The sequence below is a fragment of the Canis lupus genome, chromosome 15 (assembly GCF_003254725.2).
Source record: "Canis lupus dingo isolate Sandy chromosome 15, ASM325472v2, whole genome shotgun sequence".
Classification (NCBI taxonomy): domain Eukaryota; kingdom Metazoa; phylum Chordata; class Mammalia; order Carnivora; family Canidae; genus Canis; species Canis lupus.
This window is the reverse complement of record NC_064257.1, coordinates 1995574-2013474: the sequence shown is the minus strand read 5'-3', so window position 1 is coordinate 2013474 and position 17901 is coordinate 1995574. Positions and strand designations below refer to the sequence as shown.

The 17901-nt window shown below is 35.8% G+C and overlaps 1 protein-coding gene across 19 annotated transcripts in view; it reads right to left on the bottom strand.

Moving 5' to 3' along the window:
* SCMH1 (Scm polycomb group protein homolog 1) overlaps positions 1-17901 on the bottom strand; it is a 177597-nt gene that overhangs the window by 95718 nt on the left and 63978 nt on the right. For 7 of the 19 annotated variants that reach the window (XM_025419725.3, XM_025419736.3, XM_049094411.1 and 4 more), the window contains 4 exons: positions 17311-17405; positions 16781-16916; positions 15821-15891; positions 4203-4437 (listed from right to left, as the gene is read on the bottom strand). In XM_025419725.3, the coding sequence (XP_025275510.1) occupies positions 4203-4437; positions 15821-15891; positions 16781-16916; positions 17311-17405 (537 nt within the window). Of the gene's footprint in view, positions 1-4202; positions 4438-15820; positions 15892-16780; positions 16917-17310; positions 17406-17901 lie in introns of those variants that run through there. The other 12 variants (XM_025419728.3, XM_049094413.1, XM_035698993.2 and 9 more) reach the window with 3 other exon arrangements.

Below are 17901 nucleotides of genomic sequence, written 5' to 3'. Positions count from 1 at the left end.
TTCCTTTTTCTCCTTTAACATAGATCTACCCTTCCCCAAAGACAGTTATCTTCTCAAGAGTGCTCTCCCTAGTCTCTCACACTTTCAATTTACTCTCTTCCTTTGGATTCCTCAGTAGCCAATGCTCTAATCAAGTAGGTCTTAGCTCTGTTCTCAGTATTTCCCACTCTAAATTGGACTATCTTTTCCTGGAGGTGATTTTGATTGTGTTAGGCCCCCATTGCCCTCCCCTCTTTAAATGCAATTTCTACCCACATAAAACTATTATTCTGGTATGAGTTAGGAACTAGCTCTAATGGTTTCAGACCTTTATATCTGAACAAGTAGACAACATGTAATTGAAATCTGTGGTATTTTTGACTCCCAGTAATATTTAAACATGAATTATGGGTGGGTTGGTTTGGTTTCCTTTTTGATCTGTTTATTTCTAGAGAATTTATCAAAAGATTGTGATTTAAATCATCACCATTATCCTCGGGAGCTTATTAGTTGATCCTTGAATGATGTGGGGGTTAGGGATACTGACCCTCCCTGAAACCCATGCACTAAAAAATCATGTATAACATCTGACTCCCCTAAAACGTAACGACTAAGCTTTAGTAGTTAAAACCTTAATGATAAAAAAACTTAATGATAATGTAAAGATATACTTATCGAAATAAATCTATGTATAAAATGGAACTGTGCAATTCAAACCTATGTTGTTCAAGGGTTAACTGTATTTTTAATAGCCTATCAAGATGTTTCTAAATAGCAATTCATAGAGCAGATTGAGCATTATACAGTGCTATGCAGGAATGAGAAATATTTCCATAGTACTAAGAAGTCATCTTTAAGATATTTCATTAAATAGAAGAAAACAAGGTTAAGACAGTATGTATAGTATGCTGTCATTTGTATTTAAGTGGGAAATATATATGTATATATGTACACACACAGACACACACACAAATATATTTGTATTTTAATAAATGGAGTACAAACTATAAAATTAAAAGAAAGTGGCTGCCTATGGTAGGAGAAAGGAATAAGGTGAAGGGGATTTCTCTGAACATACTTTGTTTTATGGATTTGACTTTAAGAATGATGTGTATAAAAAATGATGTATTCCACATATATATTTATAAAGGAACATTTCTTAAAAGCAATCTCTAATAATTTTTTAAAAATACAAGCAGGGATCCCTGGGTGGCTCAGCGATTTAGTGCCCACCTTCGGCCCAGGGCGTGATCCTGGAGTCCCGGGATCGAGTCCTGCGTTGGGCTCCCTGCACGGAGCCTGCTTCTCTCTCTGCCTGTGTCTCTGCCCCTCTGTCTCTCATGAATAAATAAATAAAATATTTAAAATAAATGAATAAATAAAAAATACAGGGGCTCTTGGGTGGCTCAGTTAGTTGAGTTTTACTCCTGATTTTGGCTCAGATTGTGATCTTAGGGTCGTGGGATTGAGCTTCACATTGGGCTCTATGCTCAGCAGGGAGTCTGCTTGAGGTTTCTCTCCCTCTGTCCCTTCCCCCACTCACATGCTCTCTCTCTCTAAAATAAATAAATAAATCTTAAAACATGCAATAAACGAACCTAAGTTTATATCAAGTTGGTGGCACTGCCACCCAGAGAGAAACCAATCCAAACAACCTTATAATGAATGTATTATTGACTATACTTCACCTGAGGGTAAGAAAAAAGAAATGCAAGTAACTCAAATACTGTCAGTAATGATTACAGTGGTAAATGTTTGTATTATTATTCTGAGACTCTTGTATGTGTACTGTAGGATAAAACAAATGGGTTATTTTGTTAATGACATGGAAAACTAGGGTTTTGTTGTGATATAGAGGAGAGACAGACTTAAGACAGTAAAGACAAAGTAAATAAAAACACCATTTGTCCTGAATTTTGGCAGGAAGTATCAATTATGAACTAATGATTTTATCTTTACTACTACTAATAAGGCAGTTCCTATCTATGACAAAAAGATGTAGAAAGAACGAATTAACCCAGTAGAGGTGAGCACTCTAGCGTTCAGATTATAGTCTCTAAATATCATTTCCCACTAAAAGGAACCCAGGCACTTAAAAGATAACTGACTCCATATTGGGGGTAGATAATATAGAAGATGAGCCTGGAACATTTTGAAATTTTAAAAATCCAAGAGAGCTATCAAGCAATAAAGAGTCAGGAGACCATTTGATGAGGCTCCTATACAGCCAATGATGGGACAAATCAAGAATCAATAAGAATAATTAGTGTAATGTAATAAAACATCAAATATGTATTAATTCTTGGATTTATGATACTAAACAGTAACAAAAAAACTGTCCTAAATATTTTTGAAGGATGGTATTAAGCCAATTCATTATTTTGAAAATTGGTAAATAAAGAAAAGAATCAAGCATTTAAGCTTTCTTCCATGAATGATATCCTCATAATATCCAAATAAATGATGTAAGTTTAATAGACATATTCCATTTAATTTATGTGGATGGGATTATAAGACTAAAATTCCCCATTTTGCAACCATAATGAATTGATTGATCTAAATCAGGGGTCAGCAAATTATAGCCAGAAGGCTGGTAATCTGTTTTTGTAAATACAAGATTTTGTTGGAATACAGCCTTGCTCATTTGTTTATGTATTGTCTATAGCTACAATGACAAAGCTGACTAGTTGCCAACAGAGAAATGTATGGCCAATAGGCCTGAAAGTTTTGCTGTCTAATCCTCTAAGAAAATGTGTCAACCCTTGATCTAGACCACAAGTAGTAATGGCTGCTACATTATAAAATGAAAGATAACAAGACCATATATGTTTCTTATTAGAAATAAACACCACCACCACCTATGAAATATTCTTATGAAAAAATTAAACCTGAACCTGATCCATCCTCTAGATCTAGCTGCCAATTTCTAGGAAAGAGAGAACAGAGAAACATGTCAAATGATACCACAGAGATATAATCAGCAAAATCTAATTGTGAGGGATATGAAAGACAAATTATTTAGGTTCTTTAACATGTAAATTGTGAGAAAAAAATAAGAGAGAAGGAGAACTCATGGATTAAAAGAGACTTAAAGGACATATCAACCAACTACAATATGTGGATCTTATTTGGATCCTGATTCAAAGAAACTTAAGAGAGAGAGAGAAAGAAGGAGAGACAGACAGACAGACAACAGGGAAAATTTAAACACTGAGTAAATATTTGTGGTTATTAAGAAATTATCATTAGTTTATTTACATATGATAATGTCATTATGATTACATTTTAAAAATATTATCTATGAGACAGAGTTACTAAATATTTAATGACAGAATGATATGATGTTTGGGCAATTGGGCAGGAGGGGGCAGGGAGTATGTGCAGGTACAAATAAAATAAGATTGATTATGTACTGATAATTATCAAGGATAAAGAATACATGGGCATTCACTGCGCTACTCTACTTTTATGTTTGGAATTTTTATATTACAAATACATTTTTTTTAATGGGGGATAATATTCAGTAACTACCTGTGGTCTCCTGCAAATGACAGCTGTCTCCTAATGCTCAATTTACTACAACCTTCTGAGGGGAACATAGCCCATAGCTCATCACCCATCTCTCTCTCTCTCTCTCTTCTCTGTTGAGACTCACTCCAACAGTGATTGATAGTAATTGATAAGATGGTCTAAATCACTTCGATATACTGAGGAGAAAAAAAGGTAAAATCTAGTGGGGTTATTAGTTTAAGTAAAATAATACAAAATTAATTCAAAGTGAGAATATGACAAGGACCAAGTGAGAATTTAGGGGAAAGGAAAGAAGGAACCCCAATAACAGTCATCATTTTACTGGGAAATTTTCTCTCACCTCTTGTAATCACTGTAGGATTTGGCAAAAGCTCTGTGGTTTTCTGAGGCAGGTTAAATGGTAAGACCTCCTTCCATTCTGTCTCTGAGGGTAAATAGGAACTGACAAAGAAGGATGGAAGGTGTGGTTTCTAGTTGGAAAAAGGAGAGCTTAAGCGAAGTTTGGATATCATAAGCTAATGTAGAGAAGAATATGTCCAGATTTTACAACTCATTTCATTTTGGGTGGGCCTTTTCTTTTGGCCATATGAGAAAGAAGGAATAGGCGGGGGATCCTAGGCTTTCCCATAATAGGATGTACAATTTTGGAAGATAACTAATTGGCTAAGGAGAGCTTGGGTCTAGTTACTCACCCAGAGGGGGCTGCAGCATACCCCCATTCTTCTCACAGTTCCCAATAGGCTGGATTTCAGCTGAGTCAACCAGCCGCCAGAAGTCATTCTTGTTGTCGCTACCATCAAGGCGAAGGCGGAGGCGGGCACCTGTCAGTCCAACTACTGTGGCAATACATGTGGATGTGGTGTTCCTGGGGTCCTGTGCTTCCAATTTCATGCTGATCTTGAACTCGTTGCTTGGAGGTGTGTAGGACTGAGAAAAACAAGCCATGGGGATTAGGAAGACTAAGAGTAAATGGCATTTTCAGTAAGGATGTTACGAGATGGAACCTGACAATTTATGTTTTGGACTGAAATTGGTTAGAGCTGGCCTGAGTCAACTGCCTTGAACTATTCCCTAATCCTTAGGAAGGGTTTCATGTAAAAGAGAGACTAGAAGGTAAGATGAAGGGGAAAAAAATTACTTTCCAAAGAAGCATCAAATACTGACTCTCACTAGTAAGAAAAGCACAGCAGTGTCTCAAATGGTCCTGATTTAAATGCTTTCTCATCCTATCTTCTCCAGCATCTTAACTCTCCAGGTAGTCATAAAATTTTCTTCTCAGAAATCATCCTATTAAAATCTCATATCCTTAGTGTCTCTTAATGGAGCATTTCAGTGTGTTGGTTTGTATACTCACCACACAGATTATTGGGGGTTAATATTTTTCTTCTTTTGACACTAACTTATAAATCAATTCATATTTTAAAACAATTTTAATTATAATTGACATACCATAAACTATACACTTTGTTAAATCTGGACATATGTATACACCCATGACAGCATATACATCACATACACCCTTGAAGCCATTACCACAATCAAGATAATGAAAATGGACACACTCCCAAGGTTTCTCATGTCCCTTTATAATCCCTGTCTAGCCCTACCCAGACTCCTGTCACTTTCTATCACTGTAGATTGACTGGTTTGCATTTTATAGTCTTAAGAGGAATCATAGAGAATATATTCTTTCTGTGTGTGTCTAGCTTCTTTCACTCAACATAATTATTCTGATATCCATATTGCTGAATATATCAACAATTCATTTTGTGTTTTAAAAGACTTTATTTTTTAGAGGAGTTTTAGGTTCAGAAGAAAACTGACAGAAAGGTGAAGAGATCTCCCATACACACCCTGGCCCTACACATGCATAGTCTCCCCTGTTATCATCCCCCGCCACAGCAGTACATTTGTTACAATGATAATTACCCAAAGTCCCTAGTTTATGTTAGGGTTCTCTCTTGGTGTTGTACATTCTGTAGGTTTGGTCAAATGTATAATGACATTTATTTGTGATTATAGGATCATACAAAATAGTTTAAATGCCTAAAAAAATCCTCTGTGCTCTGCCTATTTATCCCTCACCCACTCAACCACTGGCAAACACTGATCTTTTTAGGGTCTCAATAGTTTTGTCTTTTCCAGAACGTCACATAGGTGGAATTGTACAGCATGCAACTTTTTCAGACTGGCTTCTTTCCCTTAGTAATAGGCAGTTAAGTTTTCTCCATGTCTGTTCATGGATCAATAGCTTATTTCTTTTTAGGGCTGAAGTACATCCCATTGTTTGGCTATACCAGTTTCTTCATTCACCTACTGAAGGGCATCTTCATAGCTTCCAAGTTTTGGCAGTTATGAATAAAAGTGCAATAAACATCTATGCACAGGTTTTTGTGCAGATAAAAATTTTAAAATCCTTTGGGTAAATACCAAGGAATGTGATTGCTAGATTGTATTTAGTAAGAGTATGTTCAGTTTTGTAAGGAATCACTAAACTATCTTACAAAAACGGTTGTGTAATTTTGCACTCCCACCAACAATGAATAAGAGTTCCTTTTGCCCCACATCCTCACCAGCTTTCAGTGATGTTAGTGTTCTGGATTTGGGCCATTCTAATAGGTGTGTAGTGGTATCTCACTACTGTTAATTTGTGTTTGTTTCTCTGAGGATACATGATGTGGAACATCTTTCACATGCTCTTTTGTCATCTGCCTGTCTTCTTTGGTGAGGTATCTATTAAGATCTTTGGCCCATTTTTTAATCAAGTTGTTTTCTTTTTTTGAGACTTTAAGCATTCTTTGTATATTCTGGATAACATTCCTTTATGAGATATGCCTTTTGCAAATATTTTCTACGAGTCTATGGCTCAACTTCTTATTCTCCTGACACTGTCATTCTTAGAGCAGAAGGTTTTAATTCTAATGAAATCCAGCTTATCAATTATTTCTTTCATGGATAGTGCCTTTCTAAAAAGTCATTACCTCACCCAGAGTCATCTTGTTCTTCTCCTATGTTATCTTCTAGGAGTTTTATAGTTTTGAGTTAGACATTTAGTCTCTGGCCTGCTTTGAGTTAATTTTTGTGAAGGGTGTAAGGCTTCTATCTAGATTCCTTTTTTTTTTTTTGCATGTGGCTGTCCAGTTGTTTAAGCACTATTCATTGAAAAAACTATCATAGCTCCAATGTATCGGTTTTGCTTCTTTATCAAAGATCAGTTGTCTTTACTTATATGGAACTATTTCTTGACTCTCTATTCTGTTCCACTGATACATCTGGCTCTTCTTTTGCAAATACCGCACTGTCTTGACTCCTGTTTATTTACAACGAGCCTTTAAGTTGGATAATGTCAGTATTCCAACCTGTTTTCCTTCAATATTATGTTGGTTATTCCAGATATTTTCTCTCTCCACATAAACTTTAGAATCAATTTTCCACAAAATAACTTGCTGTAATTTTGATTAGGCTTGCATCGAATCTATAGGTCACATTGGGAAGAACTGACATCTTGACAATATGGAGTCTTTTTTTTTTTTAAGGTTTTATTTACTTTATTTATGAGAAATAGAGAGAGCGAGCAAGCAAGTGGGAGGAAGTGCAGAGGGAGAGAGAATCTCAAGCAGATGCCACACGAAGCCTGATGTGAGGCTCAATCACTACACCCTGAGATTATGACTTGAGCCAAAATCAAGAGTTGGCCGCTTAACTGACTGAGCTACCCCAGAACCCCAAGTCTTCCTATTCTTGAACATGGACTATCTGTTTTTAGCTCTTTGATTTCAACACCAGAATTTTATAGTTTTCCTCATATAAATCTTGCATATATCCTGTTAGATATATACCTAAATATTTCATTTTTGGAGGTGCTAAATGGAATTGTGTTTTTAATTGCAAATTCCACTTGTTCATTACAGTATAAAGCAAAATGACTGACTTATATATTAACCTTGTATCTTGCAAACTTGCTAGAACTGCTTATTAGTTCTAGGAGGGTTTAATTATGTCATCTGCAAAAGAGTTTTAATTTTTCCTTGCCAAGCTGTATATTTTTTATTTCCTTTTCTTGTGTTTTTGCAGTATCTAAAACTACCACTATGATACTGAAAAGGAGAGGTGAGAGGAGACGTCCTTGTCTTGCTCCTGATCTTAGTGGGAAAGCTTCTAGTTTCTCACCATCAAGTGTAATGTTGGCTATAGGATTTTTGTAAATACTATCACTCCACAAACTATTCTGATTTCATTCATATTGTTGAAGGCATCAATAATTTACTTCTTTTTATTGCTGAGTAGTACATCATGTTGATAAGCATTTGGTGTGTTTCCAGTTTTTGATTATTACAAATCTTCTATGAACACCCATGTGTAAATCTCTTTATGGAAATATATTTTCTTTTCTCTTGGGTAACTATCTAAAAGTGAAACGGGTGGATCATATGGTATGTATTTGTTTAACTCACATACCAGAAAATTAACCTTTTTACAGTGTATAACTTGGTGGTTGTTAGTATATTCAGAGTTGTGCAAACATCACTTCATCTAAATTTAGAACATTTTCATCATCCCTCCAAAGAATTCCTATACCTATTACCATACTCTCCCCATTCTGCCCTTACCCCAGTCCCTAGAAACCATTAATCGTCTGTTTCTATGGATTTGCCTATTCTGAAGATTTAATATTGTATGTGAGTGGTTCCTTTCTTTACTTAGAATAATGTTTTCAGGGTTAATCTATGTTGTAGCATTTATCAGTACTTCATTTTTATTGATGACTAATATTCCATTGTATGGACATACTACATTTTGCTTAACCATTTATCAGTTGATAGATATTTGTTTCCTCTTTTTGGCTATTATGTATAATGTACGTAACATGTACAATATTATATAACATACAATATATGTATAATGATGCCATTTGTGTGTGCTTCATGTGGTCATATGTTTCCCCTTCACTTGTGTATAACTAACAGTGAGAATCCTGGGTCATGTGCTAATTCTATGTTTAAAATTTTGAGGAACTTCTAAACTTTTCTAAAGAGGCTATTGCATTTTACAATCTAACCAGTAATATGAAGGTTCCAATTTCTTCATAGCCTTTTTATTTTTTAAAAATATTTTATTTATTTATTCGTGAGACACAGAGAGAGGCAGAGACATAGGTAGAGGAGCAGCAGGCTCCCCGTGGAGGGACTCTGGGATCACATCCTGAGCCAAGGCAGACTTTCAACCACTAAGCCACCTAGGCATCCCTATTGTCTGCCTTTTTAATTTCAACTACCCTAGTAGACGTGAAGTGGTATCTCACTGCAGTTTTGATTTGTATTTCCCTACAGATTAACGATGTTAAACATCTGTTATGTGCTTATTGGTCACTTGTGTATATTTGGAGAAATATCTATTCAAATTCTTTGCCCATTTAAAAATTAGGTTGTCTTGGGATCCCTGGGTGGCGCAGCGGTTTGGTGCCTGCCTTTGGCCCAGGGCGTGATCCTGGAGACCCGGGATCGAGTCCCACGTTGGGCTCCCGGTGCATGGAGCCTGCTTCTCCATCTGCCTATGTCTCTGCCTCACTCTCTCTCCCTCTCTGTGTGTGACTATCATAAATAAATAAAAATTTAAAAAAAAATAAATAAAAATTAGGTTGTCTTAACTACTGAGTTTTAAGAGTTTTTCATATGTTCAAGATACAATCCTTAACAGATATGATTTGCAAATATTTTCCCATTCTGTGGGTCATCTTTTCACTTTCTTGATAGTGTCCCTGGAAGCACAAAAGCTTTTAATTTTTATGAAGTATAAACTATCTTTTGTTGTGTTTTTGGTGCCATATCTAAAAAACCACTGCCTAATCCAAGGTCATGAAGATTTACTCCTACGTTTTCTTCTGAGGGTTCTACAGTTTTAGCTCTTACATTTAGGGCTATCATCTACTTCGAGTTAATTTTTGTATATCATGTGGAGGTAGGGTGCAACTACATTCTTTTGTATGTGCATATCCAGTGGTCCCTGCACCAATTGTTGAAAATACCACTGAACTGTCTTGGCATACTCATCCAAAATCAATTGAACATAAATGCATGAGTTTATTTCTGGACTCTTGAGTCTAATTCATTGATTTATAAGTTTATCTTTATGCTAGTACCACAATGTCTTGAGTATTGCAGCTTCATAGTAAGTTCTGAAATCAGGAAATGTGATTTTGTTCTCCATTTCCAACATTGTTTTGGCTATTTTGGTTCCATTGTGTTTCTTTAAGAATTTTTGGATAACCTCAATTTCTAGAAAGTAGCTACCTGGGATTTTGGTAGGAATTACACCAAATTGATTGATTATTTTGGAGAGCATTGCTGTCAACTGTCTGATTTGCCAATATTTTCCAAGACTATGGCTTATATTTCCCTCTTTTACCAGTGTCTTTTGAAGGGCAGAAGTACTTAATTTTGACAAAGTCAAAGTCAATTTTTTTACTGAATCATGCTTTAGGTAAGGTGCTTTGCATATCTGTCAGCTTATTCATACACACACACACACACACACACACGTAATATATTTGGAAGTTTTCCAAATAACTTTTTCATATTAATTTTTATTTAATTTCAATGTAACCGGAGAATACACTTTATATTACATATATGTATGTATATACCTATTGCAAATGCTGCTATTGTAAATGAGAGTTTCTTTTCTATTATGTCTTCTATTGAGTTACTTTTAACTATAGTACTGAGGTATAAACAGTTTTTCAAGTTAAAGATGTATTATTCAATTCCTAATTTTGTGGATTTTTTTTTGGCTCAGTAGTTTGAAGTTTTTTGCAAACTACATTTTAAAGCAATTAAATAATTGTATGTTTTCACCAGTACTTTATGAAAGTTCCATTTACTCCACATCCTTGCCACTATTGGGTATGGTCAGTCCTTTTTATCAGAGGCATTTAAATAAATGTATAGAGATATCTCATTATAATTTTTTAAAAGATTTTCATTTATTTATTCATCAGAGACACATAGAGAGGGGCAGAGACACAGGTAGAGGGAGAAGCAGGCTCCCTTCAGTGAGCCTGATGTGGGACTCTATCTCACAACCCTGGGATCACAACCTGAGCCAAAGGCAGACACTCAACCACTGAGCCACCCAGGTGTGCCTCTCATCATGATTTTACTTTGTAGTTCCCTAATGAAAAAATGTTAACCATCAATTTACGCACTTATTTGCCACCCACATATTTTCCTTGGTAGTTGCTCTAATCTTTCGATCAGAATCCCTTTCTTTCTTTCTTCCCTTCCAACCTCCCTTCCTTTCCTTTTTCTTTCTTTCTTTTATTTTTTTGCCTGGTCACATTCTCAGTACAATATTGAATGAAGTGGCAAGAGCAGACATCCTTGTCTTGTTCATGACATTAAGGGAAAAGCATTTAAATTTTTACCATTAAATATGATATCTTTAAGTTTTACATAGATGCCTTTTAGGGTGTAGTATTTAGGAAATTCTCTTCTATTTCTTATTTGTTGAAAGTTTTTATTAGTAATAGACAGTGGACTTTTTACATCTATTGAGAGGACCAGACTTTTTCTTCATTAGTGTGTTCACATGGTGAAACACTGATTGACTTTCGGTTTTTTTTGTCTGTTTTTTGCTTTTAAAGATTTAATTTATTCATGAGAGACACAGAGAAAGAGAGCCAAAGGCACAGGCAGAGAGAGAAGCAGGCTCCATGTAGGGAGCACAATGTAGGACTCAATCCCAGGACTCCAGGATCATGCCCTGGGCTGAAGGCAGACTCTCAACCATTGAGCCACCCAGACGTCCCACCAATTGACTTTTGAATGTTTAATCAACCTAGCATTCTTGGAATTAAGCTCCACCTGGTCATGGTTAAATTATTACATATCGTTAGAATTAATTTCCTAGAATTTTCTTTAGAATTTTTACATGTATTTTCATATGGGATGTTGCTTTGTAGTTTTCTTTCCGTATCTTTACCTGATTCTGGTATCCGCATAATACCCGCCTCGTAGAATGAGCTGGAATGATGTGTTCCCTTTTCTTAAACTTTTTGGAAGAGTCTGTGTAGAATATGTATTACCTTTTCCTTAAATGTTTGGAACAATTCACCCGTGAAGTCATCTAGGCCTGAAATTTTCTTTGTGGGAAATTTCTTAACTACGAATTCAACTTCTGTAACAGAAATAGTGCTATTCAGTGAACTTTGGTAATTTGTGTTATTCATGAAAATTATCCATTTCAACTAAGTTGTCAAATTTAAAGGTATAAATTTGTTCATAATAATCCTTTATTATCCTTTTAATATTCATAGAATCAATAGTGATGTTACCACTTCCAGTTCTGACATTAGTAATCTGTGTTTTATTACTGATTAATCTAGTTAGAGGTTTATAATTTCTATTGATCTTTGCAAACAATCAGCTTTTGACTTCAATGATTTTCTCTATTATTTTTGTTTCTTCTATCATTGGTTTATGCTCTGATCTTTATTATATCCTTTCCTATGCTTACTTTGCAGTTAACTTGATTTATTTCTCCCCTTCATTATTTAAAATGAAAGCTGAGGTCAGAAAACGAAACTCTTCTTTTTCATATCAGTGTTCGGCACTATAAGGACTGCTTTAGTAGCAATCCACAATTTTGAAATGCTCATTTCCATTTAGTTGAAAATATTTTCTTTCTTTTTTTTCTTAAAGATTTTATTTATTTATTCATGAGAGACACAGAGAGAGAGAGAGGCAGAGACATAGGCAGAGGGAGAAGCAGGCTCCATGCAGGGAGCCCAACGTGGGACTCAATCCCGAGTCTCCAGGATCACACCCTGGGCTGAAGGCAGCGCTAAACCGCTGAGCCACCTGGGCTGCCCTGAAAATATTTTCTAATGCCCATTTTTAATTTTTCCATACCCAAGGAGTATTTAGAAATGTGTTACTTAGTTTCCATATATTCGGAGGTTTTCCAGATAACTTTTTGCATTAATTTTTTTATTTAACTTCAATGTAACCTGAGAATATACTTTATATTACTTACATCCTTTTAAATTTATCAAAACTTACCTTATGGTCCAGAATATGGTCTAACTTGGTTAAACATTGTGTGCACTTGAAAAGAATGTACATTCTGTTGCTGGGGGTGCTCTCTACCTGTCCGTTAGGTCTGGCTGGTTGACAGTGTTGCTGATGCCTACTATTCATTTGTTGATTTCCTACTACTTGTTCTTTAATCATACAGGGGAGTATTAGAACTCTATCTATAAATAAATTTAGATGTATTAATTTCTTCTTATATTTCTATCATTTTTTGCATCATGTAAAAATGTCTGTCCCCTTTTCATGATGAAATCACCTTTTTTATCCCTGGCAGTATTCTCTACTCTGAAATATACTTTGATATTAATACAGTCATTTTAGTTTTATTGTGGCTAATCATTTTCCATCCTTTTACTTTTTAAGTTATTTATGTCCTTATATTTAAAGTATAATTTCTTGCAAGCAATATATAATTGGATCTTTTTTTAAAATTCAATGTGATAATCTCAACCTTTTAAATGGGCATTTAGACCAATTATAATTAATTTGATTACTGATATGGTTGGATTTAAGTCTACCAGCTGCTATTTATTTCCTACTATTTTAGTGATTGCTTTGCTGTTTATAGTTAACATGTTTAACTTATCAGTCTGTCTTCAAATAATATCATACTGTTTCAAGAATCTTAACAGTATGTTTAAGATTTCTCCTCTCTTGGGCATTTATGCTATACATTTTACTTATACATCTATTATCACCTCTACAATAACAATATGATTATTATTGTTTACACAATTATCTTTTGTAGAGATTCAAATAATAAGGAAAAATCTTACATATCTGCCGTTGTAATTACAATTATCAGAGACTTTTACTCCTTTTTATAGATCTGTAATTCCACCTGGTATTGTTTTTGGAAGATCTTTTTACTAAGTATAGAATTCGAGGTTGACAGTTTTTGCTTTTGGTACTTTCAACATGTTATTCAACTTTCTTCTTTGCATCATTTCCAACAAGAAAATATAATGTTCTCATCTTACTTACCCTGTATGTAGTGTCTTTTTTCTCTGGCTGCTTTTAAGATGTTCTCTATTGCTAACTTTTGAGCATTTATGACGTGTTTATGTAGTTTTCTTGTCTTTTATTTGGGGGAGGGGAATCTTAGAGCCTCTTCAATCTGTGGATTTACATTTTCCTCAATTTTGGAAATTTTTTAGCCATTAGATCTTCAGATACTTTTTCTGTCCCTCATCTCCTTTGCTTTAGGCACTCTAATTAGATGGTCTATGAAGTTATTCCATGGAAAGGGAAGTTATCCTTTGGCTCACTGATGTTCTTTTTCATCTTTTTAAGATTCTTCTCTGTGTTTCATTTTGGATAGCTTCTACTGCTATGTCTTCAAGTTTACTGATCTCTTCTTCTGCCATTAATCCCATCCAGAGTATTTTTCATTTTGCACATAGTAGTTCAATATGAGTCTTTTTATATCCATGTCTCTGCTTAGCTTTCAAACACATGGAATTAAAAGAAATGTTTTAATGTTTTTGCTTGCTATTCTAAGATCTATATAGGTTCTGAGTCTGTTTCAACTGTATGATTATTCTGCTTATGACTGATTATGTTTTCCTCTTTACATGCCTGGTGATCTTTGACTGGATGCCAGACATTTTGACTTTTTCCTTGTTGGTTACTGTTCATTTTTGCATTTTGTCTTGTGCTGTGCTCTTAGATGCATTTAAGTTACCTGAAAATAGTTTGATAATTTTGAGTCGTGTTTTTTTTTAAAAAGATTTTATTTATTTATTCATGAGAGACATACAGAGAGAGAGAGAGAGGCAAAGACACAGGCAGAGGGAGAAGCAGGCTCCATGCAGGGAGCCTGATGTGGGACTCGATCCCGGGACTCCAGAATCACGCCCTGGGCCGAAGGTGGCACTAAACCGCTGAGCCACCCAGGGATCCCCTTGAGTCATGCTTTTATAATTTGTTAGGCAGGTCCAGAGAAGTGCTCATTCTAAGGCTAATTATTTCCCATTACTGAGTAAGATCTTCCCAAGTTTCCCACCTGATGCCACATGAATTATGCGATTTTCTAGTCTGGCTGGTAGAATCAGTCAACATTCCCAGCCCTGTGGGAGTATGGGGCTCTATTCCTTCCAGTCCTGTCAGATTTTTTTTTTTTTTCTGGATTTCGGGTAGTTTCCTCATCTGCATACATGGAACAACATCACTCTGCTGAATACTTAAATAGGGCTCTCTGCAGATCTCTGTGGTTTTCTTTCTGTGCAGCTCTTGGCACCCTGTCCTCCAAATTCTAGCCACCTGGTTTCCCCACTCAGCTCCATTTCTTCAAATTAGAGAGCTACTGGGCTCACGCTGGGCTCCTCTTTAATGGGCCATTGTCTCTAAATTCTCTTAAGACAGCTGGGAAATCATAAGGGGCTCAAGTCATTGTTTTCATCCCTCAGAGATCACTGTGCTTGGCTGCCTAATATTCAGTAACTTGAAAACCACTGTTTAACATATTGTCTTTTATTATTATTATTTCAGGTGGTATTATGATTTTAGTCCCTATTATTTAAAATGAGCAGAAGTCCTAGATTTTTTATTTAGAACACAAAATTCAAAGTGAAATGCTGACAATGCGAGGAAATAAACACTTGGATAATAAAGGAAGGTATAAATATCTTCCTGATGTTTAGCTCTGTTTAGCAGCAGTACACTTCTTTGTTTACCAGCCTTATCATGCTCTGATACAGTCAACATTATCTATGCATTGTGTGGGACACTTAATCCTATGTGGGAAGCTCAGAGTGACCTCTAGTAAGGTCCTAACATACTCTCCAATGGAACTCGTTGCCATTATTCTGTTTTTTTTTTTTTCGTTGCCATTATTCTTATGGAAAGGTAAGACTGGCTGGGGCGTTGTGCAAAGAGAAATGAATACTGCTCCACTTGCAAGAACTGTCAAGGAGCTATAACTCTGTCTCCTATCTGTCTGAGTTAAGAGCTATCATAAAAATTGGGTATTGTTCTTAGTAGTAAAACATATTCTCAAAGGGGTTAAGAAAAGAAAAGGTATTATTTGGGAAGAAGTCGGAGAGACTGCTGCCAAAACTCATGAGTTTTGAGCCTTGAGCTGTATTCTTACCATAGAAGTTTACTCTAGAGCCTTCAGGTGAGAAGTCCAAGGACTCCTACCTCATGTTTTACTTGTCCTAAGGACCAGAACAAATCTACTTGTCTCCCACCTACTAAAGATGTTGAGAATCAATTACCTGCTTGAAGCAATGGACAGGCGCTGGGACTGAACATGTTTCTTTTAGGTATTTGTCCCAGGTAAAATGACCTGTAAAGGAAATAGAAATCTCTATCACAGTCAACTTCCTCAAAAGTCCTTTTGGGCTGTAATCTAGACTAAACATTAGGTGTAAGAAAAAACTTATTTTCCCCTACTGGGCTCAAGAGTAGAAATCTAGGGGTAGAAATCTAGGGGTAGAAATCTAGGTGACCAGAGTGGATCATTTTAGGTCAATGTTTTAACATCATGGTCTGAAGATGACCTTACATGTTCTTCATGTTAGTCCTTAAAGTGATCCAAATGCCAGAGCAAGATATATCAGAATCTCACAGAAATGTCCAGGAAGTTTGTGGACAGCAGAACAGCAGACATAGAGTGTGGGTGAGGAGAATCTTTCTGAACACCTGACTCCTGAACAGATCCCTTAATACCATCAAATGATAGCTTTTAACACCCAATACAGTTGGATCCCATCATCTTAGCTCAGAAAGAATGAAGGAGAGAATAGGGTAAAATGGTTTGATGGCATGAAAAGCCAGAATAAGTGAGATTATACTTGAATCCTTCCTCTCTCTCTCTTACCCATCCCCAATCCACTCCCATTCTTGCCACAGCTGTGCTGCTGAGGTGCAAAATGACAAAGATCTGGTACTTTACAGAAAAGTAGGTCCTTGGTAGCATTTCTGATGAGAGTAACTAAGAATAAGTTAGGGACTCTACAGGATCTTTTAGCCTCTTAAAGTGGCTTTCAGAGCCTCTCAAAATTTGAGGAACACTGCGCTAGAGAAAGTCTTCAAGGTAACACTGCTGGGGTCAGGGAAAACATTTTAACGAACAAGCGGTTAAATATATATATATCTATCTTATAAAATCACAAAAGATGACTAAGTTCTTTATTAAAGGTTAAATCAATTACCAATCTCCCCCTAATACCCACCTAGAGGTGACCCCATGATGGTGCAGGGAAGATCCCAGAGACTCTCACAAACTAAAATACTGTAGCAAACCAGCATTTCTTGATGTTTCCTCTGCAGTGGAGTAGCACAGGGCCACTTTGGACCATGTAAAAAGCACTAGATGTTGGGAATAAAAATGATTCACTGAATGATGAAATCTAAATCACTTCAAAGATGTTGCCAAGACTTTATATACTCTATTGACTTTACAGTTTCTGTTTTAAAACTGGTCCCTTTCCCATCATCCTTAAGCAAGCCAAATAGATTTGGCCAGAAATCACGATCAGTTCTGAACCACTTAATCTACTGGCCAGTGATTAACTATCGTGAATACAGAGTCCATAAGGTAAATGGGATAGATATTTCTTGGAATCAAGATTTAAAGAGCTTATCAGAATGTAATAAAGAGTTTGCTCTTAGCTGAGACATCCCTACACCAAAGAATGAATATATTTCATCACTATTTGCTGTTAGAAAAAGAAAACATTAAAAAGTACTATCCCATTCTTACAAATAAAGGTTGAGTCACATAGAAAGTCTGGGATTTGAGTGAACTGCAACTCCTGCAACTCCAGCATCTATGGCAGCACTGTCCACTAAAACCTCCTGTAATGACAGAAATGTTTTGTGTCTGTGTTGTCCAGCAAGGCAGCCACTAAGCCACGGGTAACTACTGAACACTTGAGATGTGTGAGTGAGAAATTTAAATTTAAATTACTTTGATTTAATTTAAATTCCTACATCTAGTTAACAGCTACTGTATCAGACAGCGCAGGTCTAGAGGTTTGGTCAGTCCTGGGTAATTGCTTGTAGTAGCTTGAGTTCTGACCACAAGCACCCAAGAGACTTTGGTTTTAAAAATTATGGCAGTATCAGGGGTACCAAAATAGTTGAGGTATTAATTATAGTTCTCTATTACACATCAATTTTGGTAATCAGTCCCTTGTTAGGCAAGAAACCTCACATCTTTCTCCATTTAGAGAACACCCTATTACCAACTGAATGAAAATGAATCTGTTTGTTAAAAGCAGTTCACCAACTGTAATTGAACCATACCTAGATTAGTATTTTTCTTAAATTTTGCTGCTTATGCTTCCTAGGG